We start from the raw sequence: 25,553 nt of genomic DNA, 5'->3' as shown, positions 1-25,553 counted from the left end.
TTGTTATGCTATGTAGTTCTCGGCATGAACCTCTCGGTTTTACCCTATCAGTACAATATTAATTGAGTGTTAGAAATTCATCATAATTTTATAAATAAACACACTTATCAAAATAAATATACATATTAAAATAATATATATTACATTCAACTACGTTAAAGGAAACACTAATAGAAGACAACAAGTAAAATTCTTTTGAAAAACTTAAGAGAGGACTCACACTTCTCTGACTTTTTAGAAGTACAATAAATATATAAATGTATCAGGAATATGAGACAGAATGAAACATTAATTTTACTTTTGTTACCCAATATTAAAGGTAATAAATATCTAAATGTTTTATCAAGATATATTATTATGCTGTAAGCAAATTCTTAATATTTTAATACTTTAGTTTAAACTTTTAAACTTAAATGCACCAATATTTGATTGGGTTGAAAGGATAAACAATTGACCAATAAGGGAAAAAGAGCAACACCACTTTTCCTTACTTTCCTGTCCAAGTTCATTCTGCTGCTGTCCACATTCACCACGTTTTACTCCCATCTGTGATCGACGATTCCGAATCCTCGCATTCCTACATTTACAATCTTACCCTTCTATCTTATTCTCTTTCATGTCAATTCACCAATGGCATTATGTAATCTCTCAACCTTAATAATTGGAAATTTAACTATAAATCCAACAATCATGTACATTACTCACTACCCTACAAATAATCATCTCTTCCACCACTGCCAGGATGTCGCCGGTGGCCGGAGCTCGCGTTCCTCTCCTCCCGGGCTCCAAGGGTGGTGTTCCTCCGGCGACGGTTTCTGGCGCGGTGTTCAATGTCGCCAACAGCATAATCGGTGCCGGCATAATGTCTCTTCCCGCGACCTTGAAGGTTCTGGGTGTGATTCCGGCGTTGGTGTTGATTCTGGTAATTGCGTTTCTGGCAGAACTTTCGGTGGAGTTCCTGATGAGGTTCACACGCGCCGGAGAAACTACAACTTATGCTGGTGTTATGAGAGAGGCCTTTGGACCGGTGGGAGCTGTAGCAGCTCAGATCGCTGTTGTAGTTACTAATATGGGGTGTTTAATTATGTACCTTATTATTGCTGGTAAGCAAATATTTAACCTACTTTTTAAGTTGTTTAATTTGATCATGCACAAAATTGTTTGATAGCAGCTTTATGAAAAGACTTATAATGACAATTTTCCCCTGAAGAAAATTAATTTACTTATAGATAAACTCATTTACTTGTTTTTTTGACTTTTTTACAAAAGTGCATGGGAAAGTTATTTTTGTTGAAGTTTTATAAATTTTAATTTTTTACTTTATCCATGAACAAATTTTAGTTTATAAAGAAAGTCATTGCACTTCTTTCTATTTTTGTTCTTTTACAAGTCTTTATGAAAATCCCTCTGAAAAAATTTGTTCCAAGATGAATTATGAACTTAACTTGAGTTACTTAGATTAATTATGAACTTGTAGTAATTATTTGAAGTGTTATTTTGATGCAATGAACAGCGGATGTGTTTTCTGGGAATAAACGCGAAGGGGAAGTGCACTTTGGTGTTTTGCAACAGTGGTTTGGAGTTCACTGGTGGAATTCAAGGGAATTTGCTTTGTTAGTTATCTTGTTTTTGATTTTGCTTCCATTGGTCTTGTACCGTCGTGTAGGTAAGTTCTCATTGCATTTCTGTTTGATTCTTGGTATTTAATTAGGTGAAAATGTCTACACTGTAGTTTGATAGTCAAATTTGTATTAGAAAATGAAGTAGAACTTTTGTTTCTTTTGTTATTGATATGAGATGTGCATGAATGTGCATAGTCAGGACTAACATTTTATTTTGTGTCCTACCATTTGTGTATTGGTTGCAGAGTCTTTGAAGTTCAGTTCTGCAATATCAACTTTTCTTGCTGTGGCTTTTGTTACAACATGTACTGTGTTAGCCGTGATTGCTATTATAGAAGGAAGAACAGAGTCTCCTAAATTGATTCCTCGTTTAGACGAACAAACCTCTTTCTTTGACCTGTTTACTGCAGTTCCAGTGATTGTCACAGCTTACACATTTCATTTTAATGGTACTTATCATTACTGGTGGTTTTGCCACCTTTCCTTTTTTTTTTAGAAGATTTGGTTGCTGATAATTGATTTTAATTGCATTGCAGTACATCCAATTGGGTTTGAACTTGCCAATGCGTCAGATATGACAACAGCAGTTCGATTAGCATTACTGCTTTGTGCAGCCATTTACTTTTCTATTGGACTATTTGGTTACCTCTTGTTTGGAGATTCCACACAATCTGATATTCTCGTCAATTTTGACCAGAATACTGGATCTGCCATTGGTTCCTTGCTCAATGTTTTAGTTCGATTAAGTTATGGATTTCATGTTATACTCACTTTTCCTCTTCTGAACTTCTCCTTGAGAACCAACATAGATGAATTCTTCTTCTCCAAGAAGCCTCTATTAGCAACCGACACTAAGAGATTTGTGAGCCTCACTCTAGTGTTACTAGTCTTGAGCTACATTGCTGCTGTAGCAGTTCCAGATATTTGGTACATCTTTCAGTTTGTGGGATCAACATCTACTGTGTGCCTTTCCTTTGTCTTCCCTGGTGCTATTGTTCTAAGGTAATCGACTACTCCTTTCTCTCATAATCTTATTCATTTATCTTCCATTTAAGACTTGTAATTTCCAAATAAATAAACAAAACCCCATTCTAAGTTGTTTTTCTTTCAAAAAATGACAGGGATTCTAACGGTATAGCAACTAGAAGGGACAAAATCATTGCACTAGTTATGATCATACTAGCTGCAATAACTAGTGTAATTGCTATCTCCACCAACATATACAAAGCTTTTCAGTAGAAGCTCATCATTTGTGTTTTCTACTTTTTTCTATTTCTTAGCATTTATAAAAGTTTTGATCCGTGGAGAGAGCAAGAGGAAGACAATAGGACATTCATTCGATGCACCCATGTGTTTGTAATTTTTAGGATGGTATTGGATCTCATTATTATTTGTTTGTTGTAAAATTGGCATATGTAGCTATGTAAAATAAAAGTACGCAAACAAACTAAGATCGTCTAAATTGTTTGAGTCTTTAATTTTTTTTTAAATAAAAGCTTTTAGGTATTATGCAATTTGACATCTAAGTTATATTGACATTTCAAGTAACAACAATCCTTTCATGAAAAAAGTATTATTAAAAAAATATTTAAAAAAATATAAAAATATGGAAGGACTAAACCAAAACTCATGTTAACAAAAACGATACATAGGTAGATTATACCTACTCATAAAGAATTCTAAGAACAATCTAGATGGTATCCTATTATACCAATGAAAAGATTTTCTATGAATAAATCTTAAATTAGTCAACTTATCAGCACACACATTCCCATCACAAAAAATATGAGTAACTCTAAACCTGATTTTCCCACGGTAATTAAGACAAGTATTTCATCGATTACGAAACATCCAAAGGTCCTAATAGTAAACACAACACAAACCAAGATAGAATCACATTCCAGCCAGACATTAGTAAGTCTCATCTTTTGAGCTTCCTCCATAGCATGTATAATCCCATAAAACTCAACAACCAGAGCAGTTTGAGCTTCAAGAAACGCAAAGAAAGCTCCAATAAATTCTTCCATACTCCCATGGAAAATACCTCTACAAGTAACAAAATCAGGATATTCCTAACAGCCCCATCAGTGTTAATTTTAACCCAACTTAGTGAAGGAAACTCCCAGCTAACAGGAAGAGGACGAAGAACTTTACCAGTACGAGTATTAATACAAAAAAAACTTGATCACATTTGAAATCCAACATATCATTCTTCATTGAAGTTTTAGACGAATTACCCACTAGACGAGTTAAATCTTTAATAACCGAAATAGTCCTAGAAACATCAATCTTATCCTGAAAATGAGCATAATTCCTCATATGTCATATCATCCAAATAGAAAAGGTTATCACAACAAGCTTAATCAATTTAACCAAAGGACTACCGTCACTTTTAATAAAAGAGAGAAATCATCCTTATTAGAGAAATGAGAAATAGAAAAAATCTGGCGAACCCAACTCCAAATACGCAAAACATTAGAGCATTAAAAAAAATGCTGAATAGATTCCTCGTGCTTTTCACAAAGCATACACATAGAACAAATATGCAAACCTTTATTTTGAATATGTTGATTTATAGGATGTCACCCGCAAAGAACTTTCAAATGACAATAGTTTTCGAAAAGTGAAAGATATAAAAATTAAATAAATTTACCTCAATCAGAGGGATCTTCTGGATCCAATAACTAAGTTTTTAATTATGTTCACTGAAAATTATTTTTTAATTATGTTTACTCTATATTACTTTCTATTTTCTAAACTTGAACAAGCCCAATGCTCAATAGATTACTACATAAACAACACTTTTTTTACCATATGTAAAATCCATTTTAGTCATTTATAAGATCTCTATCCTCCAAATACAAAAAACTAGTCTCATTACTTAAAATAAAAAATTTAATGTTGAAAGGTGACACATTCTGGCCATATCCCAATTGCAAATACAATGCTTGTTAACTTCTTGGTGGTATGTGGTATCTGTCCATTGGTTTGAACAAATCTTGGTCAACTTCACTGTTCATATATTTAATAAATTATTCACTGTTTGTCTTGCTGTTTTGTCCATCAATTCTTTAACAATTTGTTTTCTGTCATATGGGTGGAGGAGGCACAGCTCAGCTGGTAGTACAGGCAGAAGACAAATGGCTTAAAATAAGCAATTTCCTTAGTTATCTATATATTACTTATTTTTTTAATATAAGCATATTTTAAAAATATTATCCAAAAATTAAATGCACACTGAAAACAAAATTTCCTTAATGCCTTATCTAGATTAGATGAAAAAAGTGTTCTCATAATTTGCATGCAAATATGGATTGAATAAACTGTTTAAAGAAAAATCCCTTTATTGCATTTCACTGTAACGAATATCTTTCTTCTAATAAATTTAAAAGAATTTAAAGAATGAGAATTTTATTGCATTTCATTAGAGCATATTAAAAAAATGGATGCAATGAAATTAACAATTTTATTCCACATTTATACGTAATCATTCACAGTGAGTATTACAAGTAAGGCAACAATGAAAGCGTAGTCCACGCCTGCATTTATTTTGACTCTAAAGCTTTCTGTCCAATTGCTGAAATTGTTCCTTGGATATACATCAATTACCTGCAAACATGTTGTAATTTATCAGTCATTTCTTTTAAAATTATTTCATAATTTACTCAGTGAGAAAAAAAAATTAATCTCAACTAATTGAAAAGTTAAATGACAGAGTTTTATGAAAATAGATACATAAATTAATTTAATTTATAAAAGAAGTTTGAGTTACTTCATTTCTTTAATTTAATTCTATAAATACTATTGGAATGTTTATTTAATTTGAACATTTTTCTAGATTTAAAGAGTTAAAACAAAAAGGATACTCCTAATACACCCACCATAGACTACTGGACATGTTCATGATTTAAAATTTATTAAAGTCAACTCAATACAGAGGTGTCTTATTTTTTAGATTCAATGTACCTAACCAGCTAAAAAAATTCAAATTTCTTTAGTTAAATTAAATAAATTTAGGTGATCATTTTGGTGGAAGAATTTTATAAGATATTTATTTTATAAAGATTGAAATATTTTATGACAAATTTTAAAAAAATTCTAAACATATATAAAAAAAATGATTATTATTTCAAATTTTATTTAACAAAAAGGTAAAAATTCAAAAAAAAATCTCACTTTTATTTTGTATTTTGTCTTCAACAAGATCTTGGTTAGAATATAAGCTAAAGAACACTTTAGAGAATGTCCACATACTTTTAGTTGAACAAGTTATGCAAAGCTGAAGATTAAAATCTGCAGAATAATTGTGAAAGCAGGTACGCACCTCTGCAATGATGGTGTCTCCTTTGTAAACTTTGCAGGAGTTGTCGATGTGGCTTCCAACAAGTTGAAAGCTGCTCATACCTTTCTTCATATTGGTGGCCATGAACACATCAAGCCGTGGCTTAATGTCAAGAGGGTGCGATCTTTGAACCCCAAATATCAGATCTTTCTCCTCAGAGCTTCTTCCTTTATGAACCATCCACCGATGCCTCAGTGATATCAGATTAATCTTCAACATGTCATAACAGACTCAATATCTTATTCATATCACACCAATATTTCAAACTATCACTCATCAATATGAGACACTATGTTAAAGTAATCATATTATGGTATCAAATAGTTGTATAGTTGTATATGATATTGTTGAATTATGGGTCTTGGGCCGACCTTTGGTCATTTAGGTTAGAGGTCGATGTAAATGAATAATGTAAAGAAAATAAGGACGATGATTTGGATTAATTAGCATTAATCAGACAGTAAAGAAAGAATCATAACGGCGGCAGACACGAAATTAAGACTGACTTTATATATATCAGGTAAAACGTCACATATAGACATATAATAAATTTAGGTTAAGAGCACACGTGTTCTTTACTACCTTAAATGTTCTGGGTTTAGGTCGTTATTGACTTGTCTGAATAAGATATAATTATTAAGAAATGAATTTTAAGTCTAATTTAACTTTACAAACCCGATTCATGAGATTTTTTATTTCTAATCCTCTCACTTCAACATATACTATCAAATCTTATCTTTATCAAGATTCTCTAACTCTTACGAGACTATATATTTATGGATGATCCGATAAATCTAACAAACTACTAGATAAACCATAGATACGATATTCATGCATGAAGAAGAGAAATATTTACCTTCTCACGCATTATAAGTATAGGGGAACCAGCAGCATCACGCATGATTCTCTTCTTGCGAAACTCTAGGCTTGAGCCATCAACTTGAAACAAGAGATTGCCGTTAACATCTAATACTTTGTATCTTTGGTTTAAGAAGACTCCGCAGTATTTCTTTTTGACAGTTATTTCTGTTGGGGAAGTTACACAGAAACTATCGTCCACAACACTCATCATGGGGAACCCTTCTACTGCTTCCAATGGCAATTCAGGAGCACTGCCCTCCATAAGAGCTTACAGAAACAAGCTTTTGCTTAGATTTTGTTGCTTTATAGGGCAGAAAGCAAACACTATATATTTTTTGAGAGCTGAACTGCTTCTCTTCTCTCATGTTTGGTGTTCTTGATATATCAGAACAAACACGGTGGAAAAGTGAGATAAGGAATCATTATTTTAGTTAATTAATTTTGTTAACACGAGCTTGTTGTCTATTACCAATCAGAAATTCAAAATGACTTTTCATAGTCAGCTCCGAGACCTGAAGATAGATCACGACTTTGATCGCCTTAATTTTTTGACGGTTCTCTTCTGTAAATCTGTTATTTACTAAAAATAATTTAGACACAATTAATATATACCCGTTCTTAATAATTACATTTAACTTTTTAAAACAGTTAAATTTTTAGTTTGTGATTATAGTTTTAACTTATATAGAAAAACTTATTTCATTATTCTTTTCTTATTTTCTCAAAGGATATTTTTTGTTTAAATCTTGATTCAAAAAGGTTGGCTGAAAACTTTTGTAGAATATCTCTCTCGAAGTTCAAACTGAGGAATATTTGAAATTTAGGGGGAAAAACACTTGACCCTGCACCTTTTAGAGACAATGTATCAAGTTGAAATTGATATTTAATGTATGTGAAAACATTTAGAAGAACCAAGTCAACATTAAATGTGTACTTCATATTTTACAAGTAATCGAATGAAGGACGTGATTTGGTTCGAGTCTTTAATATGTATTTGGGTAAAAATATACTATCATCTCTAAAGTAAGAACTTGGTTAATGATAAATTATGCTTTAAACCTAAAAAATTATAAAAATGATGATTTTTGAACCTTTTCAACATATTCCTTCAAGTGATTTGTTATGGAAAGATAGCGTCAAAGATGGATGCTCTCTGGGTAGACTAAATCTACCTTAAAAGCAACACAAAATATTTTAAATAAATAAAAATATTTATATTGATTTAATCAACAGTTTCTATTTATAATTTTTAGTTTGTAATATATACAAACTTTAACTTGGCTTAACCTATGGTATTCAAGGATTGGATTAGGCAGGATTTGAGACAAAGTCATAATTATCTAATCCATTAGGAAAATATCGAATTTGATTTGGTTGAGTTACTGCATTTTTTTAATCCAACTCAACCTATTGAATATGTTAATTGGTTAGATCAATTGGGTTAAAATTTTGAATTTTTTCTAAATTTTACAATCAATCTAATTAAAAATAATATAATTTTGTAAAAGTTAATTCAACACTTCAAATAAGTTAGGTCGTCAGATAACCGGATTTAATAAACATTCATAACTTAATCAACGTTAAATGTGTGAAATTATTTTAAAATTAAAAATTAAATTAGTTTAGCTATCTCTAAATATATTTTGCAACTCTATTAAAGATATTTATTAAGTTAATATACTCTGTTTGGTTATACAACGACGCTCAAAATTGAGATAATTTTTCAAATAGAAAGTTTACTTATATTATATTATTTTTTTATGAAGAAAATGTGTTAAGGTGTGAGTTAGTAAAAGTTATATAAATGTTTTATGTTTTTATAAAATAAGGGGAAGTTAGACAACATATCAAAGAGAAGAACCCTAACTTCTTTCCCTAGTTACACCTAAATCCCAAATCCTCTAATCTCTAATCTCTGCTCAATTGAAAATCCCTTAATCAACCTAATATCAGGCTTACTATCCATGAATTAAGGTTGGTCTTCATAGCTTCTGTATCCTCCTTATCTATAGTCTTCTGTAATATATCCTGCCATAATTGTGCTACTTGCTGACACAAACCATTCCATCTTCTAAGTCAATTTCTATTCTCATTCATTCTTGTTCTAGCTTCCACATTCTGCTAATGACATCCTTTTTTTTTGTTGAGTTAACATCCATGTATCTCATACACGATACGGAGATATGGTATCCTTTGTTTCTTAATTTTATAATCATAATAAAAATTTATACAATAAATTTGAGTTTTTAAAAAAAATATTGTATTTAGATTTTTAAAATTGTGTTAAAACCATGTTAAAATTGTTAGAAATTTAATAAATATTTTTTTGAATGTGTCTTACGAGTATCGACGTCATCGATAATCCGATACGACACGCCATTTAAAAAAAGTGTTTAGAGTTATAATTTAACATATCCTAGGATACTTTATATGTAAAAAGGTATCTCTCACTAGTTATCATCCCAAAACTTAATTTTAGTTTTCTTTCCTATTTTTCACTTAATATTATTATCAAACCATCTCCTTTGGGAACGCAAACCCCTCTTAAATCTCTCCACCAATAAGATTTGTTTTTCATCATTATATTCTCATTAAGGTTTCTCCATGTTCTGTATTTTGATTGAACAATGTCTCTCAATAAACCGAGGTCCTCTGCCACAATCTCCACTTTCATTTAGAGTATTTGTTTAACAGCTCTATATCTTTGACTCCCAATCCCTGTGATATTTGTTTTTACATAGATTTTCCCACTTTACACTATAGGAGAGTTTAAACACTTTACACTACACTAAAGAAATTCTTCAGTAACATAATCATGTAAACTCTGAGTGAGTTCTAATACGCATAAACATTTTGCTTTCTAACAAAATTGTAGCTAACAATTTAAACAAGACTACTGATGCTTTAACAACAACTAAACTGTGTGAAAATCCTAGGAAGGGACAAAGTCATCCTCTAGGTCTTTCATCCAACACTGTCTTCTTAAGACACATCACCTGTAGAATTTATTTAGTGACCCGGTGCCAACACGGAACACTCTAATTCCTGTACAATACATGCACAAAATATGAACATAACATTGCATTCATAATGTCCCACAAAACATACTATGTTATGGAAGGAAAATCGTAAGTTGATTCTGTTTAAAATATACATCATCACAATGAAGTCCAAATGCAAGAAAGTACTAGCCTGGAGTATGAAAATATGGTAGTTATTGTGTTTCTGAAGAAGAAAGTACTGATTGCAGTATATGATCCACATTTATCCAAAGGGAAAATATAAAGTCATAAGCCAAATCTGTATGATCATAAAATAACAGAGAAGTTTGAACTAACTTCATAGTAGATACTACTCCAAATTTTTTAAACCTCTAGTAAGAGCCCTGTTTTTCGTCATGTGAGCAGATTATTGCTTGAAAAGAAAAAAATGACTCCAAAAGAAGTAGGAAATTTGGTTTATGTTCATTCAAACATTCGATTTTTGTCTAAAAAATATAGTAAAGCAAAGGCAAAGTTAAGGATATTAGTGGAGATGCACGTGATACCCAAGATTCTGGCGCAGGATTTCTTGAACACAAACCATGAGTAAAAGCTGACGGGAGTGAGGAGGATACAGTCAGTCAAACAGTAATTAAAAAACATCTGTGTAGGGCTAACACTTTATGAATGTTATTTAATGTTGATCACAGAAAGAGGATATTCTGTTATGGTTGGACTAAGAATCTCTTGATCACAAGATTTATTTTTCAAGTTGTGATCATAATCATCACAAAAACAAGACTTCTTCATATTGATCGTGCTGATTTTTCCTCTATCCTTCCTGTCTATTTCCAGGTGTTCATCAAAACAGAGAATTTAAACTATTTCTCCAAGAGAACATCACAAATGCTACCCCAAAATACTATTTTGCCTTTTGCTAAAGGTTGAAGTTCCAATTATCATTTTGCTGCATAGGAGTGCTAAATTCCACTGGTTTGGCTATAGAATTCATTTTTATATTTTTTTGTTAGAGTATCTAATCCATATCCTATCTTAAGTTTTTGAAAACATCTTTAGAGTATCTTACCCACGTATCATACTTAAGTATTTATTTGGGCTCACAGCTTTTATCAGCAGTTGTCATACTATCAAATAACATTAAAACTGCAACAAAGACCAAACGAAATATAAAATGCAAAATTTCTGAAGTGTACCTTTTACCACTTCTTGTCCCCATCTGGTTGATCGTATCAAAGAATGCTGCATTTAGCATCCCATTAACACAAGAAGTAACCCAATACTTTGGATCAATAAACACACAAGGTAGGTACGTAAATTTATATCGACATATAAATCAAGCATAGCCAAATCATTCCGACAAATCGTTATTGAGAAGAGAAGTTAATAAAGAAAAATTGAGGTATAATGGTTTGGATGAAAAGATAAAAAAGAAGTGACTAACCCCAGTGGTCCAAATATGATTGCATGATAGTATTCAAACATGTGCAACTCCTACTCCTACTGCTTCATCCTTTCTGCAACAATGTACAACTTCCTGACCTTATGACCATCCTGATTTGCCTCTTTCGTAGTAGAGACCAGGCTAGAGTTTCTAGAGCCCTTGTTCACAGTGGAACACTTTTTCGCTGTGCTTTTTAATGCTTATCTTCACCTAGCCATTTCAAATTAGATAGGTTCAATCACAGACCAATATAGGCAAGGATCAATAAGAAGAAAGAAGGCAAAGTTTGTTATAAAATTTAAGGTTATAGAGCATTTTTCTAAACCAAAACACCAAGCAGGAACATTAGAAAAATGACGTTACCCTTTTGCTTTCTTCACCATTCTCCCACCTGCAATGACCATGGTTCAGATCAACTGTATCTCGAATTCAAAGACAACGGTTTTCAGCAACAACGGTAGTACGAGGTACGTTGTGCAGGAGGAAAACCATGTTGTCGTGCTCTACTTACATTGGTCTCGGAACAAGCCCAGAATTAAAAAAGTTTTGGGCCTTCGCCTTCCACAGAACATGTTATCATAATGCACACGTTATGAGTCAATTAATTAAAATGAAAAGAACTAACTTTAATTTTACATTTATATTATCCTCATGCATGTGAAAACTATATTAAGTTTTAATACAAAGGACCAAATTAATCATATATATACCTTGTTTAAAAGAATATAGGTTAAACTGTATTTTTGAAATATCCTTGGGTGACCCACCAGATATTATTGATATAATATATTGTATTGGTAATGCTGGTGTGTATTATTACTATAGTATAGGATATAGTATATAGTACATAGTATAGCTAGCACGTAGTATAGGTAGTGAATCTGGTGAGGCTCACAGTGTGATCTGACACTCCCTAGAGTGGTGGTTTTCAAATTTGGAGTGATGTCGTTATCAATTTTTGTACCCTTTTGTTCAAATGTTGTTTGTGAGTGTTGTTGGATACATGAAATGAACCTTGTTCCTGACTGCATCAATCACTGCCAAATCACAGATAGATAAATGTGAAATGCCATAATTTCTAAATTAACAAATACACACAAACTGTTGAAAATGAAAAAAATAATAATAAACCTGCTGAGATATGTCTCTCTTAGAAAAGACCTGATCATAACATAACCATGCACAACTGTTTCTCGCTCTCTGCCATTTTGAGCCTTTTCATTGTTTCCTCTGATGGCTTTTGCAGCCTTCTCAACAACAACCTGTGAACACTCTATGCCTTGCTTCATCATTCATGTCTTTTCCTCTATTTTATTCTTAATATTTTTATCAGACCATTTTCCTTTGCAATTCAGATCACATTCTTTCTACATGTCCACATCTCAGACGTACCCTTACACTTCAAATAGATTATCTGTCATATTACAAAAAAGTAAATAACGTGAAGTTAATTATTACTTTTTATTATTCTTTTGCAATGGATGTTGATGTACACCAACCTTTGCTGATAAAAAGAACCAGATCAGATTGATGTTTTAAAATTATTATTTAGATCTACTTGTTAGTTTGAATTGAATTTTTAAAAACTAGATTTATACCAAATCTATTCAATAAAATCAACATGAATTCGACTTGATCATTTTTTATTTAAATTTGTTAATTTTAAAAGGTGAGAGTTATTCATTGACTAACAACATGAGAATTTTATTTTTCTTTTATGTGTTAATTTTTTTCATTGCTTCACCATTTTCACTTATAAAAGTTTTTCTTATTTTTTATATTGGGGCAACATGAGTGAGTGGTGAGTGGGGTTCAGTGTACAAACTAGATTTCATATATATATAATTGAAATAAATAATGTTTTGTAACCCATTCCAATTCAAGTCCGTGAACTTAATCCAACCTATTTTTATGGCTTTAGTTCTTCTGTCAAATTTATAATATTTAATTTCAATTCAACTCATTTATCTAACCTCAATCTATGATTAAACAAAGGAATTTAAAGGACAATACTTAAAAGGTAGCTTTTTCCTATGTTATTGGAGAAGCGACCAAATTTAATTATATATCCAAAAGTTAGTGCAGTAAGTTGGAAATAAGGAAAAGCTTTTGACTGGCCTTAATTATAACATCAATGTGAAATTATATATGTATTAGAATTTAGAGATAAAAAAGAAAGGAAGGTTGTGATTTAATATATATATATATATATATATATATATATATAGAGAGAGAGAGAGAGAGAGAGAGTGTGAGTGAGTATGTACTAAGAGAAAATATGAGGATATTTTAACTCATTTTTTTTTTGAAATAATAGATTTTAGATCTTTTCTTTTTATGTAATACTATTTTTATCCATTTGTATTTAATATAAAACTTCAACTCACACCAATTAAGGAGTTGTTGATCGTTGGTAGGTGATAGTTCATTTTGGTTGGATGTTTATTTTTCTAAGAATTATTTTGGAATTATAATTTTTTTTAATAAATTTCGAACATCTTCAAAATATTTTATATTTATTCATTCCTTTCCCAAATAATAAAAAAAAAGTAAAATTTCAACTTGCTCTTAACTCTTGAAAGAGACTAGAGGTTCAAGTTGAGAGCAATCTTTGTTATTTGTGCAGGGTGTCAGAGGAGTCACAAGTCATCTGTTGTTCTTCAGATGCAGAGTCGCTTGGTTAGTTACGTTTGGTAAGAAGTGAGTTCGGTAATTTTTCTCTCTCCTAGATCACATTTCAAGCAGTTTAAAATTCATAATGCGACCACTTCAATTAATCTTATTTTTTGGTAATGTTTGAATTGCGTTGGGAAGTGAGATTTCGAGACATAGAAATAAAAATTTATTCAACGGATGAGAGATGGACTATTCTTTTCCTTAGCACAGATTAATGTTTGGTCTTGGATCTTGTCAAAGGTACCATCAACGAGTTTCTCATTCTCTTAGTGGTATATCTGGTATGTATGTATTCAATTAAAAGTTACTGATAGGACGACGGGGTTGATATTTGAAATTTAAGTCCTTTTTAACGAGTTGAGGTTATTTTTAAGTTTTATGTTTCTTTTTGTTCTGTATGAGAGTTGAATCCATCTTTAAATGGATCACATTTATTTTATTTTTTTTCCTGATAAGGAAAAACTCTTGAAATAATAGATTTGATCTAATTGAGAAATTGTTGTGTCCCGAATGGAACACAGTGACAAGAGAATAGGATATGTGGGGGTGTGTCTAGCTACCTATAAACTATATGCTTACAAACCCTACAATCACCTTTTTATTCTTCTTTTGATTAAAACCCTATTTTCGCTTATTGGCTTTGGAATCGGGAGAAAACTAAAATGCAAACACAATAATAGAGATGCGTGAAAACAGATTTCTTCGATTCACTGCTCCCAACAATTCAATAGTTTCGACACACATTTTAAAAGTTGTCAACTAAATTAAATTAGATAATATCCTGTTCAGTCCCTTTGTTTCTCAGTAAGTTTAAATCGATTAATAGGTTTTTGATTCAATAAAATAAATTATTGTTTTAAATTCTTTATATTTTAGTCTCTCTAAAAATTTGAAATTATAATTTTTTAAGATATAAAATAACATTTATTTTAAAAATATTATATGTTGACCATATATTATATAACTCTAATGTACTACTTGGAAATAATTTAACATTGTGTTAAACATAAATATTTAATGAGTGTGACATTATAAAAATAAAACAACTTGATATATAAAAACAAAAGAAAGTTTTTATGGAAATCAAAAACTTTAATTTTATAGAAATTAAAAACATATTGAATAAAGCTTTGTGTTATATTTTATTTTACTTTTAACACTATTTGTAACTAATCATTGATAGTTTTACAGAAATTTAAATACTGATTTTTTTTATATTACAAAGTCAAACATAAACTATTTAATTTATTTTTTTTTAAATGTAGGTGTGTTTATCTTTGGTAGTACACATTATTTACAAGAGTGAAAATATGGAAAGTACTTCAGACTGAACTCAAGGTCCAATCCATGTAATGGATAACCTATCTAAATAAAAGCAAGTACTAAATTGAGGACAATACTATTTAGTAGATAGATTCTTAAAATATATACTTTTTGTGTGCAAAAGAGTTACTTATAATTATAATACTAGAAATAATAGGGTGATGTTTTAATTACACAAAATTGGAGATCCTTATGTTTCTAGTGTTTAAAATAAAATAAAATAAAAATTTCAAATGTATAATTTTTTAAAATTTGAAAGTCCTCAATTTTTGGAAATTATATATAAGATTTGTTTGCACGTGTTGTTCTTCATACCTACATAACATTAACATTACTAATTTTTTTATATGGATCATGTTAGAGAACAATACTAATGTCAGGCATCTCAAAATTTAATTCCAATATTTTGATCGACATAATCCAAAGTTCGATAGGTTTATTAATCTCATCTTATATACTCCAAGTTATATATATATATATATATATATATATATATATATATATTATATTTCATCAAAACGTTATTTTATTGATACATTTTACTATGTCAATAATGAATATTTTTTTCTCAACATTTTTTTTTGAATTAAATGAAATAGATATAGAAGACTAAATCCTATATAAAAAAAAGCAAAACAAGGATTATTTGACTCCATCTTTAGGATGCAGTGCTGATATTTTCCTTGTATATTGAATGGTATGTTGAACATATCTTAAATCTATATATATGTTCAGATGTATATCTTGTAGGGATTTTAGAGGGATGTTAGATTTTTTTATGATTTTTTTTAAGATTCATTTGGATTTGCTAATATTTTATATACGAATTAGAACATCTTTCAAATTCTCTAATATTTATTTATTTATTTTTATCGATAAAAAAATCCATTAAACACATCATTATTATAATAAACCTTCATCCAAAATACTTCCAGATCCACAAAACTTTTTCAGATACCAAAATTCAGACAACAACAAATATAATTATACAACCAATAGAGGATACAATGAAAATATATATAGATATATTACATGGTCAATAATGAATATATTGTTAAATATTTTAAGTCTATTATTTGTTAGAGAATAAATTTATTATGTCCCTTTCTTCTTCTTTTTATCAGCTATTACGTCCCTACAAGTCTCATTCATTGTAACAAACATATTCTTTTATATGGAAATAGACTTAAAAATATAAACTAAAATATACCATAAGCAAATCATAGATCACTGAATTTGAAAAGGTTGAACAGGGTTGAATTGTAACCAAAACCTAAACTATAGTGTGATTACCCAAAACTGTAAACAGTGTATATATATACCTTCACTCATGTTTGTAGACATATATGCGTATATATACAATGAAATGTTTGGCCTTTTTGTTTATATTATCTTGATAGATTCTTGCATTGTGGCCAATGCTACACGATTCTCTTGCCTGTTCATCAACAACAAAAGCCCTTGTCACTCAACTTTATACTTTTAATAAATTTTGTTTCCATTGTCACACATTGGCATGTGAATGTACTTTTCCAAAGTGCAACTCACGTGACATACCACACTAATGTACGATATTACAAAAACCAACACCATTTAGTTTGGGATAAGAAAACTGAACAAAGTAAAACAGCTTACTCATAATTAAACTTATAAACATTATTATGGTACGTCCAAACATCATGTAGAAGCTAATAAAAGTTTTATTACTAATGTGTTTTTAGATAAATAACAGTTAGATAAAATGGGGGCTCTGTGAAATGTGTGAATCTGCTAAGGGTTTCACTTTCGTATATGGAGACAAACATTAGAGATTGATTCAAAAATAATTTGGAATGTCACGAGAAACTTTTCTGAAATGAGCAAAAGAATTCTCTGCATAATTGGACCCTAAAAAACGTTTCTGTTTCTGGTTTCATTCTGCTCACATTTGGTCACGTGATATTATATTATGCTAATGGACACAAAAACGCGTACAGATCATCAATACATATAATATTATTCATATCTATCACTCATCATATCATTTACTAAATTAAAATCATTTGGAAAATAATAGCATATGAGATTAAGCAGCATGATATAGCAATCATCCACCATAGTATATATATATATATATATATAGATGCATGACTCCAATCATACAAAAAAGAACTGTACCGTACATATCATACTCATGGATCATGGAACATGCGCAAGTAAAAACATTCAAAATCCAAAACAGAATCTTCTCAGTCTCCAACTTTATTGCAACTAACAACTCTTCCAAACCTCCAAGGACATTCCAGCTATGAAGGACTTAGGTTACACTATTAACAATACTTATTTATGAACTAAGACCTACCACCATCGATCACCTATAACACAACCAACTATATCACCATCTTCTTCCTTTCATTCTTAAAAAAGACTGCAAATTCAGTAAGATTCCATGAGTGATATTCCATCTCATTAAATTAGGTTTAAAATTCCAAAACTTACAAATGAGAACTTCTAATAACATCATTTTTGGCTTATGAAACAAAGCTGCTTAATATGATTTTGGTTGAAATGATAATAACCTTTTTTATAAAAAAAAATGAATGAATTAATAGGAGCGTTTAGAAATGCTTCAACACTATTAAAAAAAAGATAGTTTGTACCAACTACTACTAAACACATTCCAATGACAGAGCATTAGAGCTCATAACATTCAACATGACTAAACACTGTGCAGCAAAAAAAATACAGCAATTGGGACAAGAACGATGACGACAACTGAAGTTGCCTACTATAAGCATAATTGGTATTCCTCAACATTTTATTTATCAGCAATAAATAATAAATAAATATGGATCACTTCAAAGGTCATCTAACCCTTAATAATTTTTTTATATTTTAGAATTTTGTGGAGATATAAGAGGGTGTTATAGATACAAAGTAATCAAAATATATAATATATCTAGGGATGACAATGTGGGTCGTCCATCTCGCATAGGCTCGTCCGTCGGATTGATTTTATTGACCTACCTTGAATGCGGGCTGACCCAAAAAATTTGCATAAGAAATATTTTTAAAAATTAATGAGAAATAATTTTTTAAATACTTTTTTGAATAAATTTGTTTTTTCTTTATTAAGTTGATTTTTTTCTTATTTAGATGAATTAGGTAAATTGTCTCACATTGTTATTCTCACGACACACAAGCGTAATAAAATATGGGTAGAAAATATTATATTGATATTTTGATTTTTAATCAAATTTGAATTTGAATTTGAATTTTACTAATAAATTGACTAATAAAATATTTCATTAAATATATACATTATTACTATTCTAATTTGAAAAAATAATATATATATATATATAATACTATATTTAAATTTTATTATAAAAAAGACTAAGATCTTACTATGACATTGATTATTTGATGAGTATTGAAACCTAAACAACCTATGCATTTCAAAAAAAAAAAAATTACTATTAAATATTAAAAACCATTATCGAAATTCGTGAAGATGTTATCACATCCATGAAATACTCAAATTACTCTTTAACATTTTTTATTAAATGTTTTTTCTTTAATTTCGGAATATAGAATTCAGAGACTTCCCAGATTATAGAATCTGAAACTTAAAATTTGTTACTCAAAAAAATCATTAAATAAAAATGAATTTTAGAGACCAAAATAACTAGTTATTGTTTGACTAAATTAGAGACCATTTTATAAACTAAAAAATTATTGGTATCTAAAGTAGTTTTTATTATTAATAAAAATTTATAATATAGTTTCTAAATTGGTATGTAACCATTAAGTATCAAGGTTTTAGCTACTAATACTTTATTTTCTGAATTAGTCTCTCTTAATCTTTTAGAGACTAATTTAGAATATAAAATATTAGTAGTTAAAACCTTGGTAGCTAATTTAGATACTGATGTAGAAATCATTTTATAAATTTTTATTAATAATAAAATTCACTTTAGATACTAATAACTTTTTTGTCTCTAAAATAGTATCTAATTTAGTCAATATAGTGATTAATTATTTTTTGTCTCTAACTTTGGAGCAAAACAATAATATCAATAATCAATCAAGAACAAAATATTATGTTCAAATATCACCTCAATACATAAGAGTTTGAATAAATTGTTCTCAATCTCAAATGATAGAATTAGTCACTCATGGTGACTATTACACGCAAGGAAACCATGAAAAGAAAATTCATAATGTTTCTCCTTGACGACTGCCTCCTCTAATGTTTCTCACACCTCATATTTTCCAATTGGATTACAAGTCACTCAATGATGTTTTCCACTCAATCTTGCACACCTAGCATTGTGCCTCAAACCTCTTATTTAACCTAATTTGCTTGGGCTTAAATGACTTCTCACTTAGGCTAGTAAAACGTAAAAAAGCCTAACGTTCCTGGCACTATCTCGCTCAAGCGAGATTGAACTCGCGTAATCGAGATCCATTGACGGCATCTTGACTTTTTCTGAGTTTGGGCAGCTTTGGTGAGTGTTGATGCATTCCAACTTTCTCTTTTTTAACTTTGTATATTTTTCTTTTGCCCAATTATCTCCATTCTTCCCTAAAAACTGAAATTAACACAAATTTGGAAATAAAGCATTCTTATTTAAATTAAAATCATAAAATATGTAAAAAGGTATAATTTCATAAATTAGGGATTATTTTATACTTATTTATTCCATTAATACTCATAAGTGTCTATATTTTAATATGAAATATTACTGAAATTTGGCACTTATCACCTACCATGAAGAAAAATATACATATTCAATATTGTTTTTTTTTATCAATAAAAAAGAATGAAATAAATAAAAGCATAAATGGGTGCCTCCACCTGTGTACAAAAATAATATCCAATTTTAGGGTGATTAATACATAAGTTTGTTCTCCCCTACTTAACCCTTTCTCATCCTAAAATAAATTATACAAACATATGTAGAGGAAACCAAACTATAACAGGTAGAGAGGAACATGGATTCATTGATAAGGAAGTATCTTGTTATATGATCGCAACCATATTCAGTTCCAAATGTTGTCACTCTTCTCACAGTTAATATGGTATTAACACTCGTACTAGTAAAGTTCTACGTCCTCTTCATGTTAAATGGGAGTTTCCTTCACCAGGCTAGGTTAAAATTAACATTGATGGGGCTGTTAGGGGATATTCTGGTCTTGCTACTTGTGGAGGTATTTTTCATGGGAGTATGGGGAAATTTATTGGAGTTTTTTCTGCGTTTCTTGAAGTTCAGACTGCTCTGGTTGCTGAGTTTTATGGGGTTATACATGCTATGGAGGAAGCTCAAAAGATGGGGTTTACTAATGTCTGGCTGGAATGTGATTCTGCTTTGGTTTGTGTTGCATTTACTGGTAGGAAAAATGTTCCTTGGATGCTTCGTAATCGAGAATGTTTGTCTTAATTATTGTGGGAAAATTAGGTTTATGGTTACTCATATTTTTCGTGAAGGGAATGTGTGTGCTGATAAGTTGGCTAATTTAGGATTTATTCATAAAGAATCTTTGCATTGGTATAATAGGTTTCCATCTTGTCTGTTCTTAGAATTCTTTATGAATAGGTATAGTTTACCTATGTATCGTTTTAGTTAACATATGAGTTTTGGTCTAGTCCCCCCGTATTTTTGTATTTTTTTTTTTTAATAATATTTTTTTCATGTGATGGCAAATGATTGTTGTTACTTGAGGTGTCAACCTAGCTGAGATCTTAAGTTGTATAGTGATGCCTAACATGAAAGCTTTTATTTAAAATAATATGGTATCAAAGCCTAGTTAAATCATGTCTATTTGCACTGCCTATCTTGTATTTTCTCTCTTAATCTTATTTCATCATTGAATCCTCAACTACAAAGATGCAATCACCCATGGATAATCTTTTAAACCCTTCTAGTCCATATTACATGCATCACGAGGAGAATTTGAAATGGTTCTTGTCCTTCCTCAACTTAATGGAACCAACTATCACTCTTGGAGTAGAAGCATGAGACATGTCATTCAATTCAAGAATAAACAAATTCATTGATGGAAGCATAAAAAATTTTGACCGCAATGATCCTATATTAAAGTCTAGGAGAGATGTAATGTCATGGTTTTTTCTCGGGTCATTTGCACATTGTCCACTCAAATTTGTCAAAGCACCATCTACATTGGAATTACTAAGAATATTTGGAAAGATTCAAAAGAAAGATTTTCCAAAGGTGATCATTTTAGATTTACTTCAAGAAATTCACTCTATTAAATAAATATAAATTAATGTAATTAAGTTATATACTCATCTTATGATCCTTTGGGAAGAACTTAAGTCACTAAGACCTATATCAGATTTTGTTTGCATTGCAACATGGAATTGTGCTCCATCCAATTTTTTTTTGCAAAATATAGATTTAGAGCACATGATGTATTTCTTAAAGGATTTTTTATGAGATTTACAGTACCATCAAGACACAAATTTTCCTAATGGATCCGCTACACAGTATTAATCATGTGTTTTCCATGGTTCTCAAACAAGAAAGACAACTTACAAGCAGAGATTAAAACTTTGGTGAATGTTGCAGAAGGATAAAATAATTGGAAGCCACAAGGAAGAGGAACCAAGTGGAAGAGTCAAGGTAGAGAGAGTGGATGTAATCCTAATCAAGAAAAACAGTGTGCATTGATCGTTATTGTTCCACAGTCAAATTAAAAATAGTTTCAGTATAAACCGTTTCACATAAAAAGGAAGATCGAATAGATAGGGTCATTTGATCTCAATTCATCTCCCAATGAATCATGTTTCTAATCCAGTCAAACAGTGTTGTCATCTTATTTACAAGCAATTAAAAGTTGAAAATGACATTAAAGTTAAAGGAAGGTTGAGATTGTTGTGCAAAAAAATAAAGTATATGATAGAAAATACTTAAGAACGAGTTGAGTGTCAAGTTCAATCAACAATGAGTTCTTCATCAGTTTATATATATATATATATATATATATATATATATATATAAATCATTCAATCTCTAAATAGGATTGAATTGACTAAACATGTGTCAGCCAAATCAATGAAAGATTAATGAAACATATGTCCACTAATACATTCAGTACGTACCTTACTCGTCTCTACGTGTCTACTCATAAAGTTTTTAGTTTTTTACCTATTGAATCATGTGTCCAAGAGATTGTTTAGAATAATGCAAACTAAACAAGAATTCCAATTAAAAATCAAAATTGAATTATCAAAATACGTTCAAAAACAATTTTCAAAACAAAAAATAGAACTCAAAAAGACCAAACCATGTAAGGCAACTTGTAGATAATACCTAGGATTTGTTGTACAATTGTTGACGTTTTGGTTGCCTCCTCGTTCCTTTCTTCAAGTCTCCTCCTTTGATTGCTAGCGCTCGATCGGGGTTGACCTGAAAAAGGTACTTTGATGATCAAGTAAGTACTCTACGTAAAAAGTGTATATTTATAAAACTAATTAAAGTGTACCTTACACTTCTGTAAAGAGTTTATTTATAGTGTTCAGTCATATACCCTTGTTGTGATAGGATGAATATCAATTGTTCACAACGTGATCCCTGATTTATAGGGAGGTATATTGGTATATGGGTATGTTGGTATATTTGAAGGTATCTTTAATTAATATCTTTCAGTTAATCAATATTTTGCTAATTTCTCAGAGATGTTATCCACATAATCCGAGACATGAATATGACTCATAAAGAACTCTCGTAAGTGTCGTTGTTGTCATTTATTAAGTGTTTTGAAGTATGTTTTGACACGATCGGTCAGTCACTAAGGCCAATATTAGCTTGTCCAGTACCGACCGGTACAGTCGCAAATTTTGTTTCTTCTTATTTTTCTAGATGATTTATTTCCAATTCTATTTTTAGATTTGTAGACTTTATTCTCTAATTATTTCACTCATATTTTGTTTTTCATTTTGATCTAGATAAACAAGACCTTCACTCATTAATTATTACTTTTCTGTATTTATATATATATATATATATATATATATATATATATATATATATATATATATAATCTTCTTTTGTATGTAAACAAAGAGTATTACAACATGTTTCTTTTGTGTTCTTTTTTTTTTCTCTTTTAATAGTTTTTTTCTACAACGAGATAAAAAGGAATATCTTTTAGTTATATTGATTTTGATTAAAAATGTTATTATTTCAAACCATCTCCGTTAGAACTTAAATCGAGAATCTTAGAACGTGCATAAAATAAAAGATATTTTAGAAACGATATCATGTTTAAAATCAGCTAGATGAGAATTTTTTTTTTCTACAAAAGATAAAAGTTTGGTGGAATAAAGTTAATTATATATAACAGGGCACTGTTTATGAAGACAAAAGTTGGCTGTATAATTTTGTATTTTGTGGCACATATTTAAGATACATTTAAATCAAATAGATGATAATGACATAGCTAGTCTTGATCCCACATCCAACCAAATCTTGTTCTTTATTGTCAATTTTTCAATGATGTGCCAGTCAGTACATATTTATCTTTGTTTTTAACTTCAACTTTAATGTTTGGAATTGACTACCATAACCTTTTGTTACCATATGTTTTTATGTACTCCTTCAAATTGACTACCATATGTTTGCTATATGAACTCCTTCAGTTAATCTCTAAACATAATGCATTTTATATTTTGATTATGCATGCATAATAAATATTATTCATTCATTAATTCATCATAAAGACTTTCAATGACAATATGATTTTTTTTCTAAATAATGATAATTTATTTTATTAAAGTAATTCTTTTATTATATGCTCTGGTTTATGTAAAAAAAAATACAATATCATTTTAATAATAATTAATGAGGAAACATAAAAGCACCCATAAAAGATCTACTTTTTGTTTTGATCAATTATTTTATTTTAATCCAACCGTTAAATATACATTATTTATTAAAAATAAATATATAAGTGATAAAAATAACCCTCTTCAAATTATTACCTGTACTCATTATAAATTCCTTAAAATCATAAGTTTTCCATTTTTAGATGAAATAATTGATTATTTGGTGTCTTCCTTTATAGGAAATTTAGACACTCCATGGATAAAGGGAAAATAATTAGATAACCTATCTTTTAATTTTTTTTTATAAAAATTTTCTTGTTAAGCATGATTAATCATGTAATTTTTGGAGACTATTTATGTAGACATGTTTTTTTTATCCGACTCCTATGTGAAAAAAAACCTTATGTATAGTAAAAATGGAATTAATTCCTAAGTAGATTAGGGATGTTAGTGACATTTAAAAAATTGAAAAACTATAATAATTTCCGTGATAGAAAACTACCCTCGTGATGATGATCTTGCTATTTTACATCTTTAAGTTGAGGTTTATCATAAAAGTGTTGTTAGCAGATGAAAATGTTATGTAAGGGTTAAAATTACTTTGTAACAGTAATCAAACTATAGATACATTGTGAGTTTATAGTACTAACATATTTGAACTATGAATAGGATATGAAGTTTGTATAGCAGTAGAACAGTGTCTGGTTGTATTAATTTAAAGCGATGATGAGTTTGTATTAAAGAAAGACTAAGTAATAAAGAAAAGGGTATATTAGATTAATGAAAGAGAAGGAATCGAAATAGAGAGAGAGATGGAAATATGAATTATAAATGCAATAATAGGATGTGGAAGGAGCATGGTCCATATAAGGGTCCAAGAAAGAAAGCAATATATTGTGGTGGAGGGAGAATTGGGGGTCACAGGGGAAGAGTAGCTGAGCACTAATGGAATCTAAAAGAGTGTAGGAGAGTTCAGAGGAAGAAATGCTTTTATGGAAGGCAAGAGACAAGGTAGGAGCAGGATATGTGTATGGAGGATATTGTTTTGTTGTGATGATTAATGGGCACGCATGTGAATAGAGGTGGGTACGTGATTTGTCCTTGTGGAATCGTGACAATACTGCAATGCGGATCCAAATACACACTCATATTCATTCATTCATTCATTCATATATATAATCACTTCTTACAATTATGCAGTTAAACGTGTTTCTAGGTTATGGGGGAAACAACATGCTAATTTTTTGGTGTAAATCTTTTTCTTTTGCTTCGATGTCTCTTACCTTTCTTATGTGAGACTAATCCCATATGAATCAATTCTGAATTTTCTTCTTCTAGCAATGTCTTTCTGTCTACTTGAATTATTGTCAAATAACAGCTTGACTTGGCACAGCCAGATAGCAAAGTAGCATGTGACTCACAAATATTATTTTTTCACAAATACATTTCACAATTA

The 25,553-nt window shown here is 29.9% G+C and overlaps 2 protein-coding genes and 1 long non-coding RNA gene across 3 annotated transcripts; 1 reads left to right on the top strand and 2 right to left on the bottom strand.

Annotated features, from left to right (window-relative positions):
- Nucleotides 1–693: 693 nt before the first annotated feature.
- On the top strand, nucleotides 694–3,084 carry LOC137826170 (amino acid transporter AVT6C-like). Its single transcript, XM_068632042.1, has 5 exons — nucleotides 694–1,103; nucleotides 1,514–1,666; nucleotides 1,868–2,071; nucleotides 2,159–2,624; nucleotides 2,744–3,084. The coding sequence occupies exons 1-5, from the start codon at nucleotides 743–745 to the stop codon at nucleotides 2,859–2,861; spliced, it is 1,302 nt and encodes a 433-aa protein (XP_068488143.1). The 5' UTR covers nucleotides 694–742; the 3' UTR covers nucleotides 2,862–3,084.
- Nucleotides 3,085–5,059: 1,975 nt separating this feature from the next.
- Nucleotides 5,060–7,181, bottom strand: LOC137825798 (protein LURP-one-related 14-like). Its single transcript, XM_068631588.1, has 3 exons — nucleotides 6,821–7,181; nucleotides 5,947–6,174; nucleotides 5,060–5,231 (listed from the first exon to the last, which is right to left on the bottom strand). Exons 1-3 carry the CDS (start codon nucleotides 7,085–7,087, stop codon nucleotides 5,100–5,102), a joined length of 627 nt encoding a protein of 208 aa, XP_068487689.1. The 5' UTR covers nucleotides 7,088–7,181; the 3' UTR covers nucleotides 5,060–5,099.
- A 2,360-nt stretch (nucleotides 7,182–9,541) lies between these two features.
- LOC137825839 (uncharacterized) lies at nucleotides 9,542–11,818 on the bottom strand. The gene is made up of 4 exons (XR_011083367.1): nucleotides 11,632–11,818; nucleotides 11,269–11,478; nucleotides 11,021–11,066; nucleotides 9,542–9,870 (listed from the first exon to the last, which is right to left on the bottom strand). It is a non-coding gene; the product is annotated as an uncharacterized lncRNA (long non-coding RNA).
- Nucleotides 11,819–25,553: the final 13,735 nt, after the last annotated feature.

Source organism: Phaseolus vulgaris, chromosome 8 (genome assembly GCF_000499845.2).
Source record: "Phaseolus vulgaris cultivar G19833 chromosome 8, P. vulgaris v2.0, whole genome shotgun sequence".
Lineage (NCBI taxonomy): Eukaryota > Viridiplantae > Streptophyta > Magnoliopsida > Fabales > Fabaceae > Phaseolus > Phaseolus vulgaris.
Note: the sequence above shows the minus strand (reverse complement) of the source record. Positions and strands in the feature narration are given on the sequence as shown.